Raw genomic sequence first — 15,469 nt, forward strand, 5'->3', positions numbered from 1 at the left:
CACTGCTTGCACAGTTGGAGGTGTTGTTTTCGGTGGAGTATGTAGAATAGGTGAGTCTCAGGTTGAACTGTCTTGAGTGCCTCGGATGGAAATCTGAGAGAGTTGCTTCAGGAAGTACCAGACAGTGGTTTAAAACAATAGTCAGTTACAGTGGCCTAAACGCAACACACGTTCTGCTTCATCATTTGAACTGAACACAGACACCCTTCTCTCCAGCCAGTCACTGGAACGCCCTTATTTAAAACAGCCACATGTATATGTCCATGTGCAACAGTGCCTACGTCATAATACATATACATCAAGTGCATGTCTGAAGTGATTTATATCCATTTTAGGTACACATGCCTATTTAATTTTCTTAATTCAGAGAAAATATGAGACCCAGTTTTTTTTTTAAACTTTCTTTAGAAATCCACACATTGCAATCTCACAAATAAAATGTAATTCTTATGCAGCTTAGTTACTAATGAGGAAACTAAACTTTGGGAAAAACATGGGAAAAATCTCCATGAAAGTTCCTGGTTTCTCGATGCATTTTGATTTATCTGGTTCTTTCAACCCACAAATGTTTGCAGCTTGGATAGGGGCTGTGGCGTAAGAGCATGCTTTGTTAAAAACCAACGTGGCCTCCCAAACGAGGTACCGTGGCTTCTTCTGATCAAAAACTGACCGTTATGTTACCATAGCTTTTGAAAATAATAGGTTCTTCAGTATGAAGAAGAATGAACTGTACTGCACCAGTACTGCAAACAGTACGTTCCTGTAAGGCTTCTGAGGCTGATTAAAGTGAGCACTGCCCAGGCTCCTGCCTTGGTTTTCTTTGGCCTGGGTGAGCAGGACGCTGGGTACCGCGCCCGGCCCTGGTTAGGGTGCTGACGCCGGCGAGAGGCTGGCGAGGCGGGAGGCCGGGCCCCCGGCTGTGCGGAGCGCTACTTGCACGACGCCCTTGACTGCTGTTGGCCTCTTCAAAACGGTTGCACACCCCCCCACCCCCCCTCCCTGAAGAATCTGTGCACACCATTTCCTCTCCAAAAAGCTGGCTTTCAGGCACTAGCACTCGTACCTACCTGGTTTTTGAGTGAACTTTAAAAGTATAGATCATTGCTCAAAAAAAAAAAAAATCAACCCCACTGTATCCTGGCTCCATCCTCTGAAATTGTGTTTTAGTTGACACAACGTAATATTCTCATATCCAGCCATGCCGATCTTCTACCGTGGGTTTTTTTCTGCCAGAATTTCCCCCCTTGGGACGCCATTTCCGTGCGTTTCCCACGCTTCGGGGCCCGGCCGCGTGTCACTTCTGTAGCCTTCTCGCGTCTTCCGGTGTCTTCTTCCCCCCGAGGTCGCCTGGCGCGGGGTGCACCGAGTTCCCGCCCCGCAGCCGGACCCCCGAGGCGACGCTCGTGCTGAAACCCCCGGAAGGTGTGGGGCCCCGCAAACCTCAGTGTGAAAACGTCCCTCGCTTGCTTTCATCCAGCGAACACGGGCTGAGTACTTACTGTGAACAAAGAGACATAAGCTTTCTGACGAGTCAGAGCCGAAGACAAAACTCAGAGTTACCACGCACAATATTTGATACGCGTTGACAATCAATATTTGTTGAGTGTACGAATGTCCATTCATGACAGTTGATGATTTGCATAGAACTGTACTGACATAAATGAGATGCAGCACAAAGATACTGTGTTAAAATTAATATTAAGTCTTTAGTCAAATATCAGTAACTCGTCTGCATTCTATTGATGTGTGCCTTTGTTTATTTAAAAAGGTGTGAATTATCTTTGTTTTTGCCCACAAATGTTATCCTAATAAAAGAATTTCTAAAGTCTGCTCTAATCAGGTGTCAAGGGGAGTTTTATGTCCGCAGGGAGGGCGGATCGTGGGGCGTGAGGAATGAATTCGGGGCGAGGCGAGGGCTTCACATCCCAGCAAGGACACGGAAATCTCATCCTCGCACGACCCCGCGCTCAGCACTCTGGATCCACGCAGTAGCGTAGCGGTACAGCCCTTTCTCAGGAGCGCGGCTTTCCTGAGCCACCCCCCCCCCGGGGGGGGCAAGCGCTGTGCACAGGGTTGGGAGCTGACGCCCCCATGGCTTTGCGACCTCCCAACAGTGTCCTATCGTGATGACGGCCGTGGGCCTCACGCCGATCCCTCGACGCCAGGACTTAATATTTGAGGCTAAGTTTAGAAAGAAGAAAACAAAGACCATCTCCCAAAGAACGTGACAAAAAGAAACGGAGACCTCTGTTCTCTGCATCGCTCATTTCCCGGGTTTCTACACCGCTCGCCCATTTCTGGGGGCGTAGTCACGAGCAACCCCCGCCCCCCCCATGCCCCGCCGCCCGCCGCCCACGGGACCCCCCCTGAATGTGCTCAGGGCCCCCCGCTACAGCGAGGTACCTACAGAGGTGCTGACCAGGGCTGGACTCTGCCACGCACCTGCTGGCGGGGTGCAGGATCAAGTCCACATCTCCCTCACCCAAGGCTCACAAGCAACGGAAAGGAAAGCGAGGCCGCGGACACCCGAAAACAGTACTTAGCATCACTGTCTTTCCATTAAGCCAAACTTCTAGCTACAGTTTTATCCATCGACTGAGCCATGCTCCTCAGGGAAACTAGGAATCTAGAAAACCTCATTGCTTTTCTTTTATTACCATATGCTGTTACATGTTTCACTGGCTTAGAAGTATTTAAGCTCCCCTAAGGAGACACAGTCTTTTCCAGTTGACACCTGTTTCATGAGAATTCTCAAGAGCCCACTATCGCCTGTCTATTATGAATATCTAACCACAGACTGATCTTGACATTTTCAAGTTTCTCTGTCGCATCCTAAGAGCGTGGCTGAACTTTAGCCCCTCTAGAAAGCCAGGCTACGTCCATACTGCAGGCTTAAATTGTCATAGTGGCAGTAACTCTGCAAACAACAGGTCACACGCAATGATGATGAAGCCATCAACCCAGAAACGGCCTTCTTGTCTACCCCAAGGACGGGGGCCGTGTGCGGGGTGACCTTCCCGGAGTGCGCTGCCCGGCCGCCGCACCCCTCGGCATGCTGGCCGGGATCGCGCGTGCTGCGGGGCCCGCCTGCCCCGTGTCGCGCGTGCCGCGGGGCCCGCCTGCCCCGTGTCGCGCGTGCCGAGGGACCCGCCTGCCCCGTGTCGCGCGTGCCGCGGGGCCCGCCTGCCCCGTGTCGCGCGTGCCGCGGGGCCCGCCTGCCCCGTGTCGCGCGTGCCGCGGGGCCCGCCTGCCCCGTGTCGCGCGTGCCGCGGGGCCCGCCTGCCCCGTGTCGCGCGTGCCGCGGGGCCCGCCTGCCCCGTGTCGCGCGTGCTGCGGGGCCCGCCTGCCCCGTGTCGCGCGTGCCGAGGGACCCGCCTGCTCCGTGTCGCGCGTGCTGCGGGGCCCGCCTGCCCCGTGTCGCGCGTGCTGCGGGGCCCGCCTGCTCCGTGTCGCGCGTGCCGCGGGGCCCGCCTGCTCCGTGTCGCGCGTGCCGCGGGGCCCGCCTGCTCCGTGTCGCGCGTGCCGCGGGGCCCGCCTGCTCCGTGTCGCGCGTGCTGCGGGGCCTGCCTGCTCTGTATCACGCGTGGTGCGCGGGGCCTGCTCCGTGTCGCGCGTGCTGCGGGGCCCGCCTGCTCCGTGTCGTGCGTGGTGCGCGGGGCCTGCTCCGTGTCGTGCGTGGTGCGCGGGGCCTGCTCTGTATCACACGTGCTGCGGGGCCCGCCTGCTCCGTATGCCTAAGAAAAGCTGAACGACCCGCTCGCCCCTAACACGTCCGTTTTCAAGACAGAGCATGAAGCTGTGAAGTACTAAATACCATCAAAACCTCACAGTTACACGAGAAGCACAACTTGAAAAAACGTTTTTCACACTTAAAGACATCTCATTTTTATATTACTAATCCAACAACCGTGTCGCCGTGGAGAGATGAAGTGGTCAGGGTCTGGTTCATGGGGCATTCATTCCCTCCTTCCTCCCTTCCTCCTCCCCTCCCTCCCTTGCTGTAGTCCATCCTGGGGCTTGAACTCAGGGCCTGGGCGCTGTCCCTGAGATCTCTCTGTGCTCAAAGCTTAGTGCTCTACCACTTTGAGTCACAGTGCCACTGGTTTTCTGGTGGTTAAAGTCTCTCAGACTTTCCTGCTTGGGCTGGCTTTGAACCACCATCCTCAGATCTCAGCCTGCTGAGTAGCTAGGATTACAGATGTGAGACACCAGTGCCCGGCCAGCAAAGCTTTCCTATCCTGCTTTTACACATGCAGGGTACTAACAGCCATCACATGTTAAAGAAAATCTATACTGAGATGCTTGAGCAAAAGGTCACCAAATCCTAAACTCCCAGCCCCGTGGGACTAGGTCCTAAGCGATTTTAATGACAGGCCCATCCCCGGAGCCCTGGCTTTCGCTGCATCCTCTGTCAAGGTCAGGGTCATGCTTGTTAGGTCATCGCCCTCTCTTCCTCGCATCTGCCATCTGTTTAGTGTCACGTGTGCTGGGCCTTAAATCCAAAATGAAATACAAAGCAACGGAGTCTTCGCCCGTGTAACAGAATACAACTGTACCGGTGTTCACAGGGTGGGGTGTGTCCCAGCTGAGCTAGCACTAGCAGGCTGAGTGTGTGTGGGGTCACACCCATGTTCACTCTCAGGGGGTAGCCCCTCCACACCACGTGTGACCTGGGCGGACAGAACTTGAGGTGTGCCGGGCGTAGGAGTCACACCTGCAATTCCGGCTCCGGGAAGGCCGGGGCGGCAGAGGGGGTTTGCGAGCGGCCTGGCGGTGGAGTGAGCGTCGGTGACGAGGAAGCCCGGCGCCGCAGCCCGCTGCCGCCCGCTCTGCCCCGGAGACGGAAGATCCGCAGGGCCACGGTGCGGGGCAAAGACACGGCAGCCATCTGTAGCTGCCATCGTTTGGCTGCTGCGAGCGGGAGAGAACTGGGAAGTGCTCCCCTCCCCCTCCTCGCCCCCCCACCCTCACCCCCCCACCCCCACCTCCCCCACCCCCGAGGGAGCGCAGCACTGTGAGGCAGAGACCCAGGCCCCCCGGGCCGGAGGCTGCGCCGGGCCTGGCCACGCTCCGTGCAGCTGTGGGGCTTGGAAACTCGCAGAACAGCTGGAGGAGGCCCCGGTGTCAGCCTCCGCGGGATTTACTGGCTCCGTGTCACGCTGACCTGATGACTGTCAAGCACCGGTTTGTTTGCTTTCTCGCCACTCATGGAGACCAGGGGACCGCGCTCCCGCGAGGCTGGGCCACGGCCTCCCCGCCAGGCTGCCCCACGCTCGCAGACCACGGCCTCCCCGCCAGGCTGCCCCACGCTCGCAGACCACGGCCTCCCCGCCAGGCTGCCCCACGCTCGCAGACCACGGCCCCCAGTGATTCGGGGGCTGGGTGGCGGGGAACGGGCCGCCGGCCACCGACGGAGTCCAGGAAAACGCGTGGTCTCACCAGCCCGGCTCGGTGACGACGTGTCATGTCCAAATTTAGCCACCCAGAGACGCACATTTAAATAGCACCATAAATAGTTTCCAGGACATGCACTGTAGCTTATTTTTATTGTCTTTGAAATTGCTCTTTATAGATTAACTCCAGATGTATCCAACTTGCCTCACAAATTATTTTAAATGAAGCCCACTTAAGTATGTTTTTCTCATGTCAGTGATACAGAAAGCTGAGCAGCAGAGGTGCTTGCTTTTCTGTGGCGCGGGCAGGCATGCTTCACGCTTCCCGCCCTTGGAGATACCTTCTCTTCCCCCAGAAAAGCTTACATTTTAAAAGATCTATGTGCCAGGTGCTTCTTTTAAATGGTAGGTGTCTTGTTTTCTTGTTTCGTTATTTATTAAGGCATACCAATCAGAAGTTGATTTGATATTTCTTGCAGCTTATCTTGGGAAACTCAAAATCTAATTTTTATAGCAAAATGATCAGTAGGATCCTATCATACTTTCCTAAATGACGTTCTTAACCTGAGGTTTGAGGCTATAACGGATAGTGTTAACTTTTCTTCTAAAGGCATTACAATTAATCATAAAGATGAGAAGAATGAATACAAATGTATCCTGTTCTTGTTAAACCAACAGTGCAGTCCTGAAGCTCAAAAATGGGGTAAAAACTCTGCCCAGAACTGCCTTCACGTTAAGTCCAGTACGTGATACAGCCAGGTAAAGAGAGAGGCGCACGTGACAGCCCTGGAAACCCATGACATTTGTTCAAAAAGTATCTCCTCTGGACCTTCGTACTTTGTGCATTTTAACTTCTCTTAGATGTCCATAATGACAGAAAGAAAACAAGAACAGAGATTTTTATTTAAAAAAAAATAAAAAAATTCAGACCTCTTTTTTTCTTTTACTGATGTCTGAAAAAACCCCAAAGGAACAGAAGATCCTGCAGGTCTTGTGTATTTCGGAAGGCCTCTCCCACGCGGTCGCCAGTGTTTGCTCTCCATGGCTGAGCAGCGGTCAGGACAGGACGACTTCACCATGCCAATGTGCTCGGCGTCCGAACGGGAATCGGGCGCCGCTGCCACGCGGGCCCTCGCGAGCCCGCGCTGCGTGGTTCGGAGCTGGGGTGGCCACACGTGCCCTCAGGAAGCCCACGCTGCGTGGTTCGAAGCTGGGGTGGCCCCGCGGGCCCTCGCGAGCCCGCGCTGCGTGGTTCAGAGCCAGGGTGGCCACACAGGCCCTCAGGAGCCCACGCTGCGTGGTTCGGAGCCGGGGTGGCCACGCGAGCCCTCAGGAGCCCACGCTGCGTGGTTCGGAGCCGGGGTGGCCACGCGAGCCCTCGTGAGCCCACGCTGCGTGGTTCGGAGCCGGGGTGGCCACGCGTGCTCTCAGGAAGCCCACGCTGCGTGGTTCGGAGCCGGGGTGGCCACACAGGCCCTCAGGAGCCCGCGCTGCGTGGTTCGGAGCTGGGGTGGCCACACGTGCCCTCAGGAAGCCCACGCTGCGTGGTTCGAAGCTGGGGTGGCCCCGCGGGCCCTCAGGAGCCCGCGCTGCGTGGTTCAGAGCCAGGGTGGCCACACAGGCCCTCAGGAGCCCACGCTGCGTGGTTCGGAGCCGGGGTGGCCACGCGTGCCCTCAGGAGCCCGCGCTGCGTGGTTCGGAGCCGGGGTGGCCACGCGTGCCCTCAGGAGCCCACGCTGCGTGGTTCGGAGCCGGGGTGGCCACGCGTGCCCTCAGGAGCCCACGCTGCGTGGTTCGGAGCCGGGGTGGCCACGCGGGCCCTCACGAGCCCACGCTGGGTGGTTCGGAGCCGGGGTGGCCACGCGGGCCCTCAGGAGCCCACGCTGTGTGGTTCGGAGCCGGGGTGGCCACGCAGGCCCTCAGGAGCCCACGCTGCGTGGTTCGGAGCCGGGGTGGCCACACGGCTCCTGGCAGGCTGGGGAGACGGAGCCAAGGGCCGGAGGCGTGGGCGCCCCCTCCACCCGGCACGGGCCGGAGGCAGATGGCTGCGAGGACGCCCAGGAACCAAAGGGCCGAAGCAAAGCGGTCATCCGGTCAGCACTGTCTTTCTGCGTGGCACAACAGTGGCCTTTGCCTCAGCAGCTAAGTGAACGAAGACGGCTGTAACGCACACTTAACCATTCACACAAATAGGTGGGAAAAACAATCCTTGAGGAATTCCCTAGCATCCACACTCAGTCCGGTCAAGATGGACGGTTACACGCGGAGAAACAAAGCCTGAGCCCACGAGAACCGCGCACCTGAGCCCGCACCCGCTCCCCGAATCCTTTATTTGGAGCAAGTTCTACCTGGGAAACAGAAGACGAATCAGATCCATCTTTTTAGAAATTTTATTCCCAACCTGCCCACACACGTATTAAATAAACTCAGGAAGAGGTACATAGTAAGGCAGCACGTCAACCTGTCAGATGCGCTTAGTGTGACGATAATACAGCAGAAACGGAGGGACCGAGGGCGAGCCGAGGCGGCCGGGGGCCTCGCTGGACGGCCGTGGAAAACGAACTCGGCACCTCGCGGGGGAGGACGGGAGGGAGCGAGGGGAGGGGGGCCCCGTCCCAAGGGAAACGAACTCACCGCCCGACTTCTGCACTGCGGCCCTCTGTGCATCGCGTGTAAAAGGACGAGGCGGCGTGGAGGAAACGTGCCACACGGTTTGTTTTTAAGGTAGCTCGCACGCTGCGCACACACGGGTTGGAGATAACACAGCAGTGTGCGTGTGAGCGGGGCGCGTGTCTCCCACGCTGCGAACGCGCGCCCGACCCGCCCGGCGTGGGTAAACGCAGGAGGCCGCGGAACAGCAAGAAGGCCCGCGGGGCGGCGCAGGGCGGCTCTGTCCACGTGGCTCCGCGTCACGGGTGGGCAGGAGGGCCTCGCAAGCCGGGCTCACACGCAGGGCTCGCAGCCGGCCCCGGGCGCCGGCCCCGTGGACCCGGGGCGCCGCCTCCTCTCCTCAGCCTGCGGCCAGCCCGGCTTTCGGGCCGCCGGGAACTCGGGACGGGCGGCTCGGCGGCTCTGCGCGCTGCCGGGCGGCCAGGACGAGCTCCGCGCCCCGCTGCCTCCCCCGGCTCCCGCGTCGGCCTGGCCACGCGTGGGGCCGCACAGCACCACGGGAGCAGAGCACGGCGGGGGCTGCGGGGCACGCCTTGGGGGTGCCGCCCATGAACGTGTTCATCTGGGGCCTCTGCCGTGGGGGGGCCTCTGCCGTGGGGGCCTCTGCCGTGGGGGGGCCTCTGCCGTGGGGGGCCTCTGCCGTGGGGGGCCTCTGCCGTGGGGGGCCTCTGCCGTGGGGGGGGCCTCTGCCGGGCACGGGGTGGCCACAGCCGAGCCACCAGTGCGCGGGAAGAAGCCGTACGCACTCGCGGCCGAGGTCAAAGCTTGAGGCCGAGGCGGGGCCGGCGGGCACGGGCGGGCGCGGGCTTGCTTCCGGAAGGGGACAGGGCCCGGCGGGCGCGGGCTTGCTTCCGGAAGGCGACAGGGCCCGGCGGGCGCGGGCTTGCTTCCGGAAGGGGACAGGGCCCGGCGGGCGCGGGCTTGCTTCCGGAAGGGGACAGGGCCCGGCGGGCGCGGGCTTGCTTCCGGAAGGGGACAGGGCCCGGCGGGCGCGGGCTTGCTTCCGGAAGGGGACAGGGCCCGGCGGGCGCGGGCTTGCTTCCGGAAGGGGACAGGGCCCGGCGGGCGCGGGCTTGCTTCCGGAAGGCGACAGGGCCCGGCTCCGTGGCGGGCGGGAGTGGCGCGCTGCCCGGGCCGGGCTGGAACCCGCAGGGAGCAGCGCGGACGCCGCTGGGCAGAGGCGGGGCCGCCCTGGCCGGTGCGAAGGTCGCGAGGGAGCCGAGACGCCTGCGTGGCAGCCGGGACGCGTGACTGGATGTGGCTTCTAGAAGGAGACGCAGGCTGGTGTTGGGTCACCCAGCGGGATGCGGAGCGAGGTGCCCACGTGGACGGCAGCGCAAAGCAGGGCTGCAGGGCCCCGTCTGGGGGCGCAGGGGGCGGCCCGGGAAGGTTCCGGGGCCAGGCCCCCCAGCGCCCCCCCACGCGGCTCCCACAGGACCCAATCGCAGCATCCGCACCGTCCGCAGCCGGGACGACAGCGGACAGACCTGGATCGGAACTTCCTGAGACCTTCGTTGCGGACAGGCGGACGGCACCGCGCTTCCCGTCGTGCATTCATTCATTCATTCATTCATTCGCCGACCTCCCTCCCACGTGTGCCTGTCACGGTCACACCTGACTGGTTCATCCTGACCCACCTCTCAAGTTCAAAGTCCTGAGAACGCTCGGGCAATGGGCGTGTGCGCCCCGTCTAGACATCTAGAACAGTCCAAGGGGAAGGGGCGGAGACGGCGCGGCGCACGTGCGGAGATGGGGAGAGCTACACAGCAGCTACCCGAGCGTCGGGGGAGCAGGGACAGCTGTGAAGAAAGACGCGAGGCACACCGCGGCCGGGGCACACGCGTGGACAGAAACCAGACACTAGACTCGCTGACAGGAACAGCGCAGGGAAGGGCGGCGTGCGGCAGTCCCCGGGGACACAGCCCGGTGGCGGTGCGTGTGTGTGCGGCGCGGCCTCGGCACAGGTCCTCGGGAGATGCCCGGGTCCTGAGCTCCCCGTGCTGGAGAGGACGCGCGGCTCCAACGGCGGCACATGCGCGAGTCCTGCACACCCGTGCCGTGTTCCGTCCTGAGTGAGCGTGGAGGTCAGAAAGCCCAGCGTCACATTCATGGAGGTGTGTCCCACGCCCACGGGGATGGAGAAGCACTGGAGGCCGCGCCCCCCACGCCACATGCGGACCCCCACCCCTAGGCCCCGAGTCCACGCCTGCGCTGTCACCACAGCAGAAGATACGCGCAGAGCTCTTGGTAGCGTTTGTTTCAATGCAAACCCTCGTGAAAACCCAGAGCTGGGAAGATGGTTCTCGTGAGATCCCGGAGCTCGGGGAGATGGTTCTCGTGAAATCCCAGAGCTGGGGAGATGGTTCTCGTGAGATCCCGGAGCTGGGGAGATGGTTCTCGTGAGATCCTGGAGCTCGGGGAGATGGTTCTCATGAGATCCCGGAGCTCAGGGAGATGGTTCTCGTGAGATCCCGGAGCTGGGGAGATGGATCTCGTGAGATCCCGGAGCTGGGGAGATGGTTCTCGTGAGATCCCGGAGCTGGGGACATGGTTCTCGTGAGATCCCGGAGCTGGGGACATGGTTCTCGTGAGATCCCGGAGCTCGGGAGATGGTTCTCGTGAGATCCCGGAGCTCGGGAGATGGTTCTCGTGAGATCCCGGAGCTCGGGAGATGGTTCTCGTGAGATCCCGGAGCTCGGGAGATGGTTCTCGTGAGATCCCGGAGCTCGGGAGATGGTTCTCGTGAGATCCCGGAGCTCGGGAGATGGTTCTCGTGAGATCCCGGAGCTCGGGAGATGGTTCTCGTGAGCTCGGGAGATGGTTCTCGTGAGATCCCGGAGCTGGGAAGATGGTTCTCGTGAGATCCCGGAGCTGGGGAGATGCTTCTCGTGAGATCCCGGAGCTGGGGAGATGGATCTCGTGAGATCCCAGAGCTGGGGAGATGGTTCTCGTGAGATCCCGGAGCTGGGGACATGGTTCTCGTGAGATCCCGGAGCTGGGGACATGGTTCTCGTGAGATCCCGGAGCTCGGGAGATGGTTCTTGTGAGATCCCGGAGCTCGGGAGATGGTTCTCGTGAGATCCCGGAGCTCGGGAGATGGTTCTCGTGAGATCCGGAGCTGGTTCTCGTGAGATCCCGGAGCTGGGAAGATGGTTCTCGTGAGATCCCGGAGCTGGGGAGATGCTTCTCGTGAGATCCCGGAGCTGGGAAGATGGTTCTCGTGAGATCCCGGAGCTGGGGAGATGGTCTTCGTGAGCTCCCGGAGCTGGGGAAGATGGTCCACACGGCCTCTGGAGCGGGGCGTGTCATGGGCTGGGCCGGCCCCAGCACTCCCGCGGCCTGGGCCTCGGCCAGTCCCTGCTCCCCGTGGCCCCGGGGAGCTGCGGAGCGTCAGGGCCAGCCTTCAGTGTGCGACTACGGGGCTATCCTCAGACATCACACGGGCCACTGCCCGTGACCACCACCGTCGGCTCGGGGAAGAAGCCGGCACAACCTCACCTAAACCGAGGCTCAGCTCACCTTGAAATGTTCAGGACCAGCAAAACAACCGTCGATAGAGCAAGTATACTTCTTTACAGACAAGTAACAAATGAACACATTAAGTTACTCTTTAGAGTCATGATTCCAAGGTTCCCCGGAGACTAGCAGGAGGGAGTTCAGAGCTCAGAATCCACGCAGCGGAGTGCTGGCCCCCACATTTTGGGGGGTGTAATGATGAACATTGATGTAGTATTTGAGAGCCTACAACTGTCAGTGAAACACCACAGAGAATCACTTATCCAAAAACAAAGCAAGATACTAAAAAACACAAAAACAAAAACAAAGGAAGTAGCCATAAAGAACGGCTTTGATCTCCACACAGGGTTGTTTTTTTCCTTTCTCCATCAGCAGGGAGCTGCGCACACTGCTGGTGCTGAACTTGATAGAAATCGACTGTTTTCATTTCGGGGCCAGGTCCTCCTATCTGTGTCAGATAAAATCATAGCGCTTAGTCCAGGTTACCATGGATACCATGAAGATGCGGCCGCGCGTGTGGCAGCGCTAGAGGAAGACAACGTAGTTCTCAGGGACGAGTCCCGTCTTGCCTTCGTAGGTAGCTTTCAGCCACCCGGGTTCCACGGAGGGGTACACTGGGAAGGAGAGGGCAGGAGGGGTGTCAGTGGGGACTAGCTTCCACCGATGGTGCGAAACAAGAGGGACCAGAACGTGCACACGATCACACGCGGACACCCAGACGCACCCATGTGGACACGCACACAGACATGCACACACAGGCATGCATGCTACAGGCACTGGGTTTATGTTCATCACACACGGGGAGAAGCAGGGGCCCGCACACATATCACACACCACACACACACCACAACGCTCCCTGCACGCCACACACACGCTCCCCACAGCGGTAGTTGGGGGGGTGTCTGCTGGGAGTTGAAGAAGCCCAGCCTGGAACAGGACCTGGGGCTCCGGCTTCTGCCCCGGCCCTCCTCCCACCCCAGGTGACCCCCGCTCACCGTTGGAGAAGAGTGCCCCCTGGGGGAAGGAGAGCTCGTGACTGTGCTCCGCCTTGCACGAGTACATGGCTTTGGCTTGCCTGAAAGAGCAAGAGGATGGTGAAAACCACAGCCCCCAGCCAGGCGCGTGCGCACCTGCCACGCTTCCTGAAGAACCGTCCGCGTCCCTGGCAGCTGGGACAGGACGGGGGAGGAGGCGGGGGGGTCCAAGGTCAGCTGCCCCGGCCTGCCTCAGACAAGGACCCTCCCACCATGCTTCCTGAACCCCCACACGGAGCATGCGTGGTGGGCCTTGAACTGCAATCCTCCTGATCGCCGGCCCCAAGTAGCTGGCACTAGAGAGGCAAGCCTGCACGCTGCGGAGGCACAGCCGTTCTGTGTGCCCCGATTCCAGGGAGCCAGCCTGGGGGTGACCCGAGGACCCAACGTGTGTCGGACAGACACAATGGAGCGCAGAACTGGGGCAGAGGCAGCGGGAAGAGCAGAGCTGACGGGCGTGTGTGCTAGTGAGCAGAGCGGGCAGAGCTGACGGGCGCGTGTGCTGGTGAGCAGGGCTGACGGGCGTGTGTGCTGGTGAGCAGGGCTGACGGGCGTGTGTGCTGGTGAGCAGAGCTGACAGGAGCGTGTGTGCTGGTGAGCAGGGCTGACGGGAGCGTGTGTGCTGGTGAGCAGGGCTGACGGGCGCGTGTGCTGGTGAGCAGGGCTGGCGGGCCTGTGTGCTGGTGAGCACGGGAGCGTGTGTGCTGGTGAGCAGGGCTGACGGGCGTGTGTGCGGGTGAGCAGAGCGGGCAGGGCTGGCGGGCCTGTGTGCTGGTGAGCAGGGCTGACGGGCGTGTGTGCGGGTGAGCAGAGCTGACAGGCGTGTGCTGGTGAGCAGAGCTGACGGGCGCGTGTGTTGGTGAGCAGGGCTGACGAGCGTGTGTGTTGGTGAGCAGGGCTGGCGGGCCTGTGTGCTGGTGAGCAGGGCTGACGGGCGTGTGTGTTGGTGAGCAGAGCTGACGGGCGTGTGTGCGGGTGAGCAGGGCTGACGGGAGTGTGTGTTGGTGAGCAGGGCTGGCGGGCCTGTGTGCTGGTGAGCATGGGAGCGTGTGTGCTGGTGAGCAGGGCTGACGGGCGTGTGTGCGGGTGAGCAGAGCTGACAGGCGTGTGCTGGTGAGCAGGGCTGGCGGGCCTGTGTGCTGGTGAGCAGGGCTGACGGGCGTGTGTGCGGGTGAGCAGAGCTGACAGGCGTGTGCTGGTGAGCAGAGCTGACGGGCGCGTGTGTTGGTGAGCAGGGCTGACGAGCGTGTGTGTTGGTGAGCAGGGCTGGCGGGCCTGTGTGCTGGTGAGCAGGGCTGACGGGCGTGTGTGTTGGTGAGCAGAGCTGACGGGCGTGTGTGCGGGTGAGCAGGGCTGACGGGCGTGTGTGCGGGTGAGCAGAGCTGACGGGCGTGTGTGCTGGTGAGCAGGGCTGACGGGAGTGTGTGTTGGTGAGCAGGGCTGGCGGGCCTGTGTGCTGGTGAGCATGGGAGCGTGTGTGCTGGTGAGCAGGGCTGACGGGCGTGTGTGCGGGTGAGCAGAGCTGACAGGCGTGTGCTGGTGAGCAGAGCTGACGGGCGCGTGTGTTGGTGAGCAGGGCTGACGAGCGTGTGTGTTGGTGAGCAGGGCTGGCGGGCCTGTGTGCTGGTGAGCAGGGCTGATGGGCGTGTGTGTTAGTGAGCAGAGCTGACGGGCGTGTGTGCGGGTGAGCAGGGCTGACGGGCGTGTGTGCGGGTGAGCAGAGCTGACGGGCGTGTGTGCTGGTGAGCAGGGCTGACGGGAGCGTGTGTGTTGGTGAGCAGGGCTGGCGGGCCTGTGTGCTGGTGAGCAGGGCTGACGGGTGTGTGTGCTGGTGAGCAGGACTGACGGGCGTGTGTTGGTGAGCAGAGCTGACGGGCGCGTGTGCTGGTGAGCAGGGCTGACGGGAGCGTGTGTGCTGGTGAGCAGGGCTGGCGGGCGCGTGTGCTGGTGAGCAGGGCTGACGGGAGCGTGTGTGCTGGTGAGCAGGGCTGACGGGCGCGTGTGTTGGTGAGCAGGGCTGGCGGGCCTGTGTGCTGGTGAGCAGGGCTGGCGGGCGCGTGTGTTGGTGAGCAGGGCTGGCGGGCCTGTGTGCTGGTGAGCAGGGCTGATGGGCGCGTGTGTTGGTGAGCAGGGCTGGCGGGCCTGTGTGCTGGTGAGCAGAGCTGACGGGCGTGTGTGCTGGTGAGCAGGGCTGACGGGCGTGTATGCTGGTGAGCAGGGCTGACGGGAGCGTGTGTGCTGGTGAGCAGGGCTGACGGGCGTGTATGCTGGTGAGCAGGGCTGACGGGAGCGTGTGTTGGTGAGCAGGGCTGACGGGCGTGTGTGCGGGTGAGCAGGGCTGACGGGAGCGTGTGCTGGTGAGCAGAGCTGACGGGAGCGTGTGTTGGTGAGCAGGGCTGACGGGAGCGTGTGCTGGTGAGCAGAGCTGACGGGCGTGTGCTGGTGAGCAGAGCTGATGGGCGTGTGTGTTGGTGAGCAGGGCTGGCGGGCGTGTGTGCGGGTGAGCAGAGCTGACAGGCGTGTGCTGGTGAGCAGAGCTGACGGGCGTGTGTGCGGGTGAGCAGGGCTGACGGGAGCGTGTGCTGGTGAGCAGAGCTGACGGGCGTGTGCTGGTGAGCAGAGCTGATGGGCGTGTGTGTTGGTGAGCAGGGCTGGCGGGCGTGTGTGCTGGTGAGCAGGGCTGGCGGGCGTGTGTGCTGGTGAGCAGGGCTGACGGGAGCGTGTGTGCTGGTGAGCAGGGCTGACGGGCGTGTATGCTGGTGAGCAGGGCTGACGGGCGTGTGTGCGGGTGAGCAGGGCTGACGGGAGCGTGTGCTGGTGAGCAGAGCTGATGGGCGTGTGTGTTGGTGAGCAGGG

The 15,469-nt window shown here is 61.3% G+C and overlaps 1 protein-coding gene across 2 annotated transcripts in view; it reads right to left on the bottom strand.

The window, feature by feature from the left end:
• Positions 1 to 10,553: 10,553 nt before the first annotated feature.
• The window catches only part of Arhgap42 (Rho GTPase activating protein 42), a 101,951-nt gene continuing 97,035 nt past the window's right edge, over positions 10,554 to 15,469 (bottom strand). For both annotated transcript variants that reach the window (XM_048344053.1, XM_048344054.1), the window contains exons 23-24: positions 12,575 to 12,654; positions 10,554 to 12,193 (exon numbers count right to left, since the gene is read on the bottom strand). In XM_048344053.1, the coding sequence (XP_048200010.1) occupies positions 12,105 to 12,193; positions 12,575 to 12,654 (169 nt within the window). In that variant the 3' untranslated portion in view covers positions 10,554 to 12,104. The remainder of the gene's footprint in view (positions 12,194 to 12,574; positions 12,655 to 15,469) is intronic.

The sequence above is a fragment of the Perognathus longimembris genome, chromosome 3 (genome assembly GCF_023159225.1).
Source record: "Perognathus longimembris pacificus isolate PPM17 chromosome 3, ASM2315922v1, whole genome shotgun sequence".
In the NCBI taxonomy this organism is placed as follows: domain Eukaryota; kingdom Metazoa; phylum Chordata; class Mammalia; order Rodentia; family Heteromyidae; genus Perognathus; species Perognathus longimembris.